The sequence below is a fragment of the Channa argus genome, chromosome 2 (genome assembly GCF_033026475.1).
Source record: "Channa argus isolate prfri chromosome 2, Channa argus male v1.0, whole genome shotgun sequence".
In the NCBI taxonomy this organism is placed as follows: domain Eukaryota; kingdom Metazoa; phylum Chordata; class Actinopteri; order Anabantiformes; family Channidae; genus Channa; species Channa argus.
In genome coordinates this window covers 21,318,923-21,331,282 of record NC_090198.1, presented here as the reverse complement: position 1 = coordinate 21,331,282, position 12,360 = coordinate 21,318,923, and the positions used below count along the sequence as shown (strand labels likewise).

Here is a 12,360-nt window from a genome sequence, read left to right as displayed (position 1 = left end):
TTCATATTTCTAACAAATGAGGTAGTCTTGACAATTATTGGACAAAGTCCAATCAATATGTAGTGATAATTAAAAGTATAGGATTGATCCTTTTTTTTTTTTTTTTTTTTTTCATTAAAGAAATTCTGGTTTGGACTAACCAGAATTTCTTTTAAAATATATCGTTAGCAAACAAATTCATCACTTTTGGTTTGGAGTAATACAACATAGTTAGTGAAGTGTTGCTGTATAGATCTAACCGTTAAAATGTTTTGCCCAAGTTCCTTTACAATTCTTTTGTATAATTGTTTCACAATAAATTAAAAAAACGCATGAGGGTATGCATGACTCTTTCAGCTGCAGACAAAATGTATTCCCATGTGCTTTACAATGCTGGCTTGCTATTACACATTTGCAAATGTGAATCGTATCAATGTTTCAAATCTCCCCTAACAATAAATCTTTACCATCTATGTAATGCAGTGGTATTTTAGCTATCAAAGATGGTCCTCTAATGAAAAGAAAATCAATGTTAAAAGCTCAGGGAGCTGCTACATCGCAGCCTGCACAAAGAGCAGTTTTAGTCAGGGTGTGATAAGAGGCTTAGAGTACACAGAGGTCAGTTTTGTTTATCAGGCTGCAGTTTCAGTGGCTTAGCAAATGGCCATAATGGATAATGTGCTTTAAGAGTTTCTAATTGAAACATGCATGAAATATTACACCAGAGGTAAACCACTTTTCCTTCTATAAAGGAAATGGAGACACAGTACAATGACGGACAAACGGATGTCTGGAATGTGTTGGTTTTGTTTTGTTTTTTTAATTCAGAATACCTTCACTGTAAATGAGGGTGAATTGTTCATGGTCCATATCTTTAAATCTTTATTTACATGTATATTTACTTACATAACCAAGTGGGAGTTACTAACATGTAAATTCTTATTAAAGGAGAATGCCCAGGGTCTTTACCAGCCCAGGGTCTTTACCAGTCAGAGCCTCTAGTCTCACCAAAAAAGCTCAGTGAGTTCTGCTTTCAATAATCTTTTCAGGGTTGATCACAATTTTTATTGTTTTCATGGTGTAGTTGTGGCCGAGATAGTGATTCACCAAACACAGGACTTACCAGATACAGGTTTATTTTCACGATAATCCTTTTAACACAGGCAGGTAGTAATATGCATTTTAATTACCTCTCAATTCTTTCATATAGCAGTGGTGCAACAGCAACACATGAAAGAAAAACCAGCAGCATTGGCATTCATATTTTGTGATTTGGCAGTCATTACATGTAATGAATGTCAACATGTGTCCAGGAACAAAGAATCACACCACTAACTCAGTGCATGAGCAACTGCACAGGATCACAATAACCACAAATCATTGTATTTTATTATAGCATATGAATGTAAAAATGTTCTATTGTCCAATAGAACCAGATGAAATGCGGTGAAAATCTGTTTAAAGTTTGCAGTTGGCCTTGCATTTGATACATGCCATTGCACAACTAGGGAATGTCCTCAGCATGTTTACACATGGACTGAGTCTTTGCATAATTTGGAAAACCCAAAAACCCAGCCTGCCTGACGATACAATATAAGGACAATCCTCAGTGAAAAGATAATCTGTTCTATTAACGCCTACTCTACACTTTACAAGGACTAAAAGTAAGTTTTAATATGGTGATCTGAACATTAATCTGAAGAATATCAATGCATGTATCCATTTTTTAAATGTTTAATATTTAATGTTTTTTCCTTTTTAGAATTCTAAAACCATGAAGTTGATTCTAGCAGGAATAGGTTTGATTCTTATTGTGGGAACCAATGCTCAGTGGTACAAGTTCCCCGTTGAAGCTGCTCAGGGTTAGAAATGTCCCTTTTTTATTTTTATTTACATGTACTGCATGTTTTATGACTATATTTTGTTTTTCTATACTCTTGTTCATTTGTTTTTTTGTGCTGAACTCTGTTTTTCTTATCAGGGGCTGGTGATATGTGGCGAGCATACGGTGACATGAGGGAGGCCAACTATAAGAATTCCGACAAATACTTTCACGCAAGAGGAAACTATGATGCTGCCCAGAGGGGATCAGGGGGCAGATTGGCAGCTGAGGTTATCAGGTAAGAAGAATAGTTTCTCTTTTCATTTTCAATGGCAACTTTGTATGAAGAAAGCTGCAGATGAATCTAACAGCCAATGTTTTCTACAAAAGACCCTGACGTTTTGCTATTGGCAGATTGTGAAGCCCCTCACTTTTTGGATCTTTTATCCTTCTTGAATAAAATGCTACCTATAGATCACATATCTCAAAGATGATATTCATTGTCATTCCTATGCAGATGACAACCAGATCTGGGTCATCTTCTTACAATAACTTCATCCACTTAAGCAGCCTGGGGGCTTATCTTCATGAGGCTCCATCCCAGGACCTTTTTAGAGAAACCCATAATAAAGCTGGGGATCTTCCAAACTCTTCCTACAGCCTCAGTCTGTCACATTTTAGCTCGATATCCTCTAACAATGTTTATGTAAATTCAATTAGTCCTATAGTCCAGATTCTTGCTGTTTGTTACAGATGCAGTGGTCATGGCTGGGCAATAATAGTTTTAAATATCCCTCTCTGTTTTTTACTCTACTCAGTGTGTATTCTTCATTTACTTCCTGAACTTTGAAAAGTACTTGTTTTCACAACTGCTTAAGCTAATATTCATTGTTTTCCCATTTCAGTAATGCAAGGGAGTGGGTGCAGGAAAAAATGGGTCATGGTGCTGAAGACTCCGAGGCTGATCAACATGCAAACCGTTGGGGACGGGAAGGAGGAGATCCTAACCATTTTAGGCCAGCAGGACTTCCTGACAAATACTAAGGACAAAAGCTACGGATTTCTAATAAAACTATTGAAAGAATTATAAGGATGTTGGTGTTAAAACACAACGTTTTTGAATTTGATTTTACCCTGCCGTAACTTTATTGGCTCCCAAATAAAAGATCCTATTACATACACTGGTCCATATGAGAAACTGTTTTTTATCTAGCCCAAATTTGCTAAAGAACAAGATCAAGATTTATTTTGAACAGTAGGTTCACAGGAAGATTGATGCATGATGTGCAAAGATAGCTGTATACTGTACAGCTGTACTGTCATGTAGCAGTACTAAGTCATTATTATGGCTGTCTATTTGCAGTGATGCGCTTCATAATTCATTTATCTGTAATGTGTAGGCATTGCCACTCTGTGGCAGTGCCGGCCTTCATCTGACACATCAGGGTGAAAGCTTAGAAGACAATCTGAGGAGGCAATGTAACACTTTAATCTGACATTAAAAACTTGACTTTAGCTTTAGCACTTATAAAGACAAAGCACTGATTCATTGTCTCCCATTGTGGTTGATACAGTTTGCACCAGAGGTATGTTAATAAGACATTACAACTAAATTCCATCATGAAACAAGGTCAAAACAGGGCCATTGTTAATCTTGAATATACACAAAACATAGAGCAAATATATATATATATATATATATATATATATATATTACAATCAATTTCTAAAGAAAAAAGCGACCATAATGTGCTTTTCTTTTTTAAACACTCAAATGAAGTATAATTGAAATGAAATTAGTTACCTCTGTAATATTAGGTAAATTAAAGAGTATTTCATACTTGCTTCAAAGATAACATGAGAAAATATATTTTTTAATACATTTTGTAAACGGACCCATAAGTTATCTTACAAACTTGCTGCTGATTCAGTGACTCTTAAAGACCCCTTAAAAAGTCATAATAAAAATAAATCCATTTAATCCATGTTGAAGGTGAATGAGCGCTTATGTTAGCTGTTAACTAGGTTAGGTGTTCACTTTCCCAGATTTTCAAACGGAGCTAGCGATTAACTGGTTAATTATATTTTAATTAATGGCTCTTAATGGTTAACTGTGGAAATGTAACGCTAGCATTAATGTTAACATTACTATGGTAATAAGCTACATCAAGTGGGACTGGCAAGCTGTTAGCTTACAGCTAATATCTAGCTAGTGCTAATAATAACATATCCATGTGTCTTTAGCTTTAACACAATTTCCTTTATACATTTATGTTTAGTGCAGCAAATACAAAACAGAGTATTGTTGCGTTAAAATATCAATACAGCTGGGATATTGTGCTACTTGTTTTCTTAGAACCTTAGATGTTGAATGCATCGGTGATCATATTCATAATCCCCTATATTTTAGAAGAAGTGTGATTGTGGTAACGGGAGAGTAACTCTTTGTCTGATGTTAAGTAACGTGAAGCTGGTGCTGCTCGGGTGGGGTAGCGGTAGCGGGCGGTGTATTCACCCAGCAGACAGCTGCAGTGGGCTGGTGTTACGTTATACTCGTTCCGGGGTGCTGCTGTCAGGCACGGAGCTCCGTACGCTTTCTGTCGGCGAAGCACACACTGAGTGATGCGCGACCATTCAACATCATCCCTCACAAATCTCAAAAGGAGGTGACTTGATCAGCATATGAAATTATCCAGGTAAGTAGCAGTTTTATTAAAAATGTGTTAACGAGACGTCGATGAGCTAGTTAGGCTGTAGTGTCGCTCCTCTCATTTATCCGGGGGAGCGGTGGACGGATGCTGATCGCTCAGCCTGTGGATTTGACCTCAGCATCAGTGTTAATACCAGAGCGACGAGCGTTGACCAAACACGTTTCTTGTATTAAAAGTCGGCGGTATGATTTAGGTGGTGTTCGTGGGAACAGACTGGAGCTGCTTTCTTAACCGTGTTCACACCTATGTTTCAGTTCTCGGTGATTCATCGCTGCACTGCCCAGTCTACGCCTAAAATGATCGATTGTAGTTATATTGCCACAGGCCTTTAGTGTCTCATCAGATGTGGAAGGTTGTTAATTTTCAAATGCCTTCAACGGTGCAGTTTATTTCGTCTGTCGTTTTATTAAACGACACCTTAGGCATGTGCAGGCTACCCCAAATCCTCTTTGTGGAAATTACCTATTCAACCCAGATATCAGGTAATTTCCTATAATATACATCATATTACCCGGTACTTGACTAACATGCTAAGGACATTCAGTTTAATTCCTTATGTGTTTAATGCCTTCTATTTATTCACCTTCCACAAGAATGAAGTTGAAAACTGTGTGAGGTACACAGCACTCTTTCATCTTCTCCACAATAACCTGGATAACAAGCGGCTACCGGTTTTAAGTTAAGACCTAAGCATTGCATATAGCTAATATTAGATATGTGAATCTAATATTTGGTGCAGGATTTGTGTATACTTCAGTGTCTACGTAGAGTGTACCGCTCTGTGCCAGTCCCTGCCCCAGGGGGGGAGAGTTGCTGACAAGGGTTGTGTCTAGCTGTTCATTGTTCAGAGGGAGCTTGGGACAGGCTCATAGGGTCTGTTTAGCATCACACAATGTTGTGCCCTTAGTGACCGTCCTCATCCAGTCAGGCATAGTGCATTTTAGTAGCCTTCACCGACTGTGACCTCTTCCGGCAGGCTGATGGTTTTACATTGTTGGTTTTTATCACAAATACAATAATGAGCTGATGCAGATCACAGTTGAATATACAGTATATTTAAGTATTAGGTTAAGTGGAGTTGTGTAAACCTTATTGGTATTGCTGTGATACAGCAAGATTACATTTTTAAGACTTCAACATTTGGCTATATTTCAGATTATTTAACATGATAGAAGTGAACAGAAAACAATTACGTTGGTGTTCCACTAAAATGACATGTAAGTGAATGATTCACAAAAACATTTCGCAGCTCCTGCATTGAACCTCTTTATACCCAACTGAAATATGCACAATAAAAAAAACCCAACATATTTTACATTCAATAATGTCATGCTAAAATGGGTTTGTTAATAGACAATATGTAGTAAAAGGAAAGTAGACAGGGGTTAAGATTGATAAAAAGGGATTGTACAGTAGGGAGTGGAGAACAGACAGAAAGGAAGAGCAGAACAATGGCTGTGATGCAGGAGAAGAGTGATGACCAGAGATATGTGGACAAATAGAGGTTCATAATGCATATTAGAGAAAGGAAGGGGCGCTGGAAATTCACGATTAAAAAAAAACTTGTTGATGCTAAGTTTTTGTCGTTATTTCCCTTCACCTGCCCCAATTTTTGCTATATTTGTTCTCATTTTCTCTGCAGTCTCGTGTATATCTGTTTCACTCCTGGGCTTTGTCTCAACTGTCTGGCCTTGGATGGTTTTATTTTATGTAGCACCTGCACTGAAGGACAAACACCCTCCCTGGACCTTGCTGGGATCCTATTCATAATGCAGAAGTAGGATACTAAATTGGACTCTAGGGGGAGAAAAGAAATAAGGGCAAAGCCTTTAGGCCTGTTGCAGAAATTATGAAAGGTATAATTTTTTGCTTATTTGTGTACAGTAAATCATCATTGGCCTAAACATAGTTGTTACAAGGTTTAACCAAATAACAACAATATCCTGTCAGTAGTAGAAATAAAACTGACTTAGTGTTGTGGCGGGCATTGCCACAGGGAAATCAGTTATCTATTATATAATGTCATTTGTAAGATCTGCTTAAAAGCTTTGCTGTACAAGCTATGGGTTTCACATTCCAAATATTAACATGTTCTTGTCTGTTCATAGCTTTGGTGTGGGCGGAGGTAAAGTAACAGACTAATATGACCTTTGGGAAAGACAAAAGATTCCAACATTAAAAAAATGTATAGCTGGGTAGGAGTTGGTTTTCATGTTGCAAAATTGTTATAAGGCAAAAATGCAAATGTAAATGATAATAGGGCATTTGTAGGATTAATGGCAATGCAGTGTTGTTTAGACGGTTTATTTTGTGTGAGCAATGAAAGTGAGTATATTTTTGTTTATTACAGGTTTTAGCGAACCACACTGTTACTGTGTTAACTAGCTGGGGAGTTACAGATGATCAGGGCTATTTCTAATTTACACCTTGCATCCTATTGTAAATTAATTCACTGTAAATGAATTAATGTGAATATACTTTTGACTTGTAGTTACAGATTAAAGATTACTTTAACAGAAAACATTGCATGTTTGGACTACTGTAGGGATTGGATATTGTTTTGTTTATTGTTACATGTTCTTACATTTTTTCCAGTTATTTAAATCACAATCAATTCAAATAAAATCTTCCTAGACCGCAATTATGCTTTCATTCGATTGCTTATTTAATTTAAGAACCAATCACAATTCTTGCTTATCAGAAGGTGAAACCAGCATGATTTTTTTCTTAATAGATGACTAAATTATTTTATTATCAGAACAGTTGTTCACTAACGTCCTAGTAATCAACTGATTGTTTCAACCCTGTAGAATAAACGTCTACAAACACAGTCAATAGTTTCAACTATGTCTTCAAGAACTGACTGTATTACTAAATTATATTTAGAGGAAATATGTAGGGGACCTGATGGCCCAACGGGTAGAGCTTTTGATCTTTGGTGTTTAGAGGAAACACTTATTTAATTAGGAACAAAACTAATGAACTACATTGGAGTTGCTCGGAGGTAGTTGTGGGTATAGCACCCATACGGATCACACAACTGTCACACACGAGCCTGTGATTCAAACTCTGATTCTTGTCTGTGCAAAGATTTATTCAATGAAAGCCCTTGGGTTAAGAATAGGGAAAGATTGTCAATCCCGTTAACAACCTTTATGCAATGCTAAGTTTTGTCTAAGGTAACTTTTTAGAAAACAATATTACTCACATTAGTGCTGCCTCTTGCCCAGACAACCATGTAGAAGTTTAATGCAGTAGTCATTAAAAGAACTATAAATATTGTACTGCAACTTTGGATATTTGGGCAGAAAACAGATACTAATTTGGAAGTTATTTAGTACACCTAGTTAAAATAATGCAGTCTAAAACAAGAGCCTTCAAAAAATTTGATTCTACAGCAGCACAACCTAAAGCCAATCGATTTTAAAGTATAATATTTTTTCTGCCAATCGATTTTAAACAAATAAGGGAGACAAAACCTTTGAATCGCCTACGAGCACTACCCAATATGACCTCACAAATAAAAACTTTTTTCACAGATTTAACTTAAAAACGAAGAAATTATAAACTTGTAAAAGTAAAATTCATGGTATAGCTGCTGTATTAGATGGTATTACATTGTACAGGTATACGTGTTTTTATTAGTTTTTGGACAATAATGAAGGCCAATGGCACAAACTGGCAAGGTAATCTAGGCTTTCGGCTGATAACTGACCAAACGTGAGTAGAAGAATTCTGTATTGTTGTTTGATAATATAGACAACATCATCAATTTAGAAAATGATAGAGAGCTTGTCAGCATATGAACATTTTTACAAACAAATCGTTGCCCTTTCTGTAATTACTCAGAACTGAAACAAGATGCAAATAGACAAATATCGATCTTTTCTACTATCAGTTTTGGTAAGCTGTAAAAGTTTGCAAAAGAATATATGCTCTTTCAGACTGTGTGCAGTCAGCCATATCAAGCCTGATTTGGAATAAAACCTTGGCAAAAATGTTGTTATAGCCAGCTAGATTGGTCAATAGCAAGAACAAATTTGGAGCTGACAGAAGCATTTCATTGCTCCAGTACATGTGCTGATTGAAAAAAGGCTGAACCTTTTTATCCCTGCTGGTTGTGTTTCATAAGGTAACTTAAAATAACTCTACAATCTAATATATCTACAGAGTATTTTCTGCAGTAAATCTTCAGTACATCATCTTTCACTACATAGCTTTGCTGGCTGTCCTGTTTGCACAGTAGAAATGTTAATCTTTGGGTTTCAGGTCCCCAGGAGCAAATTTTCCCTGTTTATAGACTAATCACAATCCACTGTTCACTGGAGTAAATAGTTTTCTAGTTTACGTGTAGACTTGATTACAGCATAAAGTTTAGTTAAAGCTGTGAAGATCATCACCTATCAGATGATAATGCCTCTACAGTCACTGACTCCAAATAAAGCTTTAAGATCCAGAGGGAGTTGGGTCAGTGCTTGTTGTCCAACTCTTGAGATTGTTGTAGTGTCACATGCATGAATATGACTGCCATATCAGTGTTATTCAAGCTGTTCTGACAGCCCTGTCTCATTCAATTTCTGTTTTTTTTTAATGTGTGAACTGTGTTTCTGGCTGTGTCATGTTTTACTTACACTTAATAGATGTCTGTGTTTGCAGACAAAGCTATCACCTATAGCTTTTCTTCCCTGGTTGATATTGATCTTAAGTGGCTTTATCTGTTATTAAAGCCCAAAGCATTTTACTTGTGAGGGCTTTTGTTTGAAAGACATAATTATTTTATCTGTACAGGTCAAAAAAACATACAGAAATCCTTCAAACAGGTTTTTGATTTGCCGTTTTTTCTGAGGGCTGGTTTTCCAAGAGGTTAGCAAGCTCTGATGCCTCAGTTGGTGTATACAGTAGATACTGTGCAGCGTCACTTTTATTGTACTTTATGTTCAGAGACAAAGGAGAAAGGAAGAGAGAAATTCACCTCTGCGCGAGTGAACAAGCTAGCTTCAAAAGCATGAAACGACTGTCTTCATGATATGTTGGTTTTCTTTTGATAAACCCCTCTTATTGTCCCTCTGTCCTTCTGCTCTGGTCTTGCTGTACTTCATGGTTGGGGAAAGGCAGTCTGCACACAGTCTGCATGAATTACCCTCCTTTATTCCCTTGACATTCTTCAACTCATCCGTGACCCAAACCTTCAGGTAATCAATACTGAAGCAATGACTAGTTGAGGCATGACGTTGTTTATAAGAGATGTTGCAGTTCAGCAGAAATTGTCCATTACACATTCAGTGTCCAAAATGACACTTTTCTGAGTCAAGTGTGAAGGCCACACTTTTCTCTATCCTAAAGACCCCAAACCATACAGATGTAACTAATGACCTGACTACACATGGATGATATTGTTTTCACTACTACAGAATAAAGGATATTAACCTTTCAATACTGTAATCTTTAATATTAATTTTCATACGTTACACAATCAGACTCAATGGGTCTTAATAGGTGTTTTCTGTTGTTTCTGATCTGTTCTGCTGCCCTTGCCATTTACTACTTATGTTTCTGGATGTCTTTGATTTCCTGGATGTTAACCAAGAAATGTCTTACCCTTGTGTTGCCGACCCAATATATTTTTGTTTCATGGATGTCAGTGTGAAAATATGGATTGCCATTTTCTGGCGCAACATGAATATCTTGTATTATTACCTAGTCACATTTATGAATAGCAAGTAGAATATGTGTAGTTTATTATCTGCAGATAATTTGGAATTGTAATTTTGAAAGTGCAATGGTGTCACCTAGTGTCAATTAGGTGATATGTACACATCATTTCCCCTCTTTTAATGGATTTAACATGTAAATGAGCCCAAATCAGTTTCACACTCTTGGACCAAATCAGGTCACATAGGGAGAAAAGCAAAGTGGCAAAGAATGAAAGCGGGAGAAAGGCCTAAAGAAGCCCTTCTCCCACAGAGAAAGCCATTCATAGCTGCATTAATCATGGGTGGCACTAAAGAATTGCTCTGAGGTGACACCCAAGGAGAGAGAGAGAGAGAGAGAGAGAGAGAGAGAGAGAGAGAGAGAGAGGCATTGAAACAGCCTTATTTATTAACTGGATTTGTCTGAATGATACTTGTCTGCTTTCCCTTCAAAGTAGCAGTATGTCCTCTGTGGTCTGACTCAATATAATTTAAATAACTCTTCAAATCTTCAGCCCAGTGATCCTATGGTGGTGGAACGAGCTATTCAACTCTGCTAGCTCAGCAAGCTCACTCCCAATATTCAAAAAAACTGCTGAAAACTGAACTCTTCTGCACCTTCCTAAGCACTTAAATCTATTTAAAAAAATAAAAAACTTCCTTTCTGCTTTTTCTTGCACTTGCATCTCATGAAACCTAAACACTTCTTCTGATGGGATGTTTTGTCCTTGACTTAGATTCTTGCTTGCCTTGTACATCACTTGTAAGTCGCTTTTGATAAAAGTGTCGCTCAGTGACTAAATGTAAATGTACATAGCGCTATTGCATCTTTTGTACAAACTCTCTTTGTTATTAAATGTTTTTTAATTTTTGTGAAGATATGTGCTCACGGACTTTTGAGGGTACCATGTACACAAAGCCACCAACGACGCAGTTAATTTCTTCGATAGTGAGTGGCTTTCCAATGAGTAGCTACCGTCTTCTTAACAGCTGTTACACCAGATAATACAAAGAATTCTTCTGTAACACTTTGAAATCTTATCTAGCATATTTTATTTTCATATTAAGGCTACCTACTTTATTGTTCATGAAAATAGGGCTTATTAAATTTGCTTGTTAAAATTGAATAATAAATCATCTTTATTGTTAACAATAAGCAAAAATGGCTAGGAGCTTACTATTCCAATGTTTAAATGACAAAATTTCACAGATTCACTTTTGAGATTTGCTGTACAATTTTGTTTTCAATGATCACAATCTGTGGCAAACAACTTGATAATATGCTAAAGTGCAGTAAATTTGAAATGTTGATTTAATATGCCACCCTCCACTCATGTACAGTTGTACTAAAGTGACATTTTCTTTTACACTTTAACATCGCGGGGGTTAATTTCTCAGACCATAGAAAGCTCCTTCCAGAACTATAGTTTCCACATGTTATGTAATATTCCTTGTGATAAGTAGAGCCTAAACTCTTTTGAATGTGTAAAATTGGTGTCATTCCCATTTAAAATAAAAACGACACAAAAATTCTTAGATTAAATTTAAGGACTTAGCTTATCTTGAGTAAACTATCACTAAAGAATTGGATCCAAAGCAGAACCCAACTCTCATATTTATTTTGTGAACTTTTTGGTTACCGAAGATCAGACATTACAACATGACAAACATCATAACTACAGATGCAATGCATTTATGCTAACAGGGTACTGAAAGTATAAGCTGCAGATGGTGTTGCTGACCTGATCATCTAGGGACACATGCTGTTGTGCTGCTAAATGTAAAAGTTAACAGCCATTATTGTTCTCATCTTCTACACTTCCTAAGAATTACCACATTACTAGATAATAACAATCCAACATACTTTGGATTGGTCTTTCAGAATTCCTCTTTTTTATGCCATAAGAATTTGAGAATAATGCAAACAACGGAGAAAGATGCAGGTATTTAATATGCAGAAATTCGAATAAAAAACATGGAGTTTCAAAAGAAGTAATGTCTTTGTAGCCTTGTCAGTTTTCCGGTCTGTAGGTGTGTGTGTGTATGGGAAGGGTGGGTTTGGTGCTAGTGTGTGTACGTGTGACCCTAATATATCCATTTTACCTAGCCACCTGCTGAGCTGTGAGTCATAAGATGACTTGCTCTCTCGGTATGCTGT

General features: G+C 36.6%; 2 protein-coding genes across 5 annotated transcripts in view; both read left to right on the top strand.

The window, feature by feature from the left end:
* The first annotated feature begins 1,491 nt into the window (after positions 1–1,491).
* On the top strand, positions 1,492–2,982 carry saa (serum amyloid A). The gene is made up of 4 exons (XM_067496364.1): positions 1,492–1,643; positions 1,742–1,841; positions 1,961–2,099; positions 2,707–2,982. Exons 2-4 carry the CDS (start codon positions 1,754–1,756, stop codon positions 2,843–2,845), a joined length of 366 nt encoding a protein of 121 aa, XP_067352465.1. The 5' UTR covers positions 1,492–1,643; positions 1,742–1,753; the 3' UTR covers positions 2,846–2,982.
* A 1,358-nt stretch (positions 2,983–4,340) lies between these two features.
* apba2b (amyloid beta (A4) precursor protein-binding, family A, member 2b) overlaps positions 4,341–12,360 on the top strand; it is a 48,798-nt gene continuing 40,778 nt past the window's right edge. For 3 of the 4 annotated variants that reach the window (XM_067496350.1, XM_067496349.1, XM_067496345.1), the window contains exon 1: positions 4,341–4,497. The gene's annotated coding sequence lies outside the window, so the exon portion shown is untranslated. Of the gene's footprint in view, positions 4,498–9,627; positions 9,705–12,360 lie in introns of all 4 variants that reach the window. The other variant, XM_067496346.1, reaches the window with a different exon arrangement.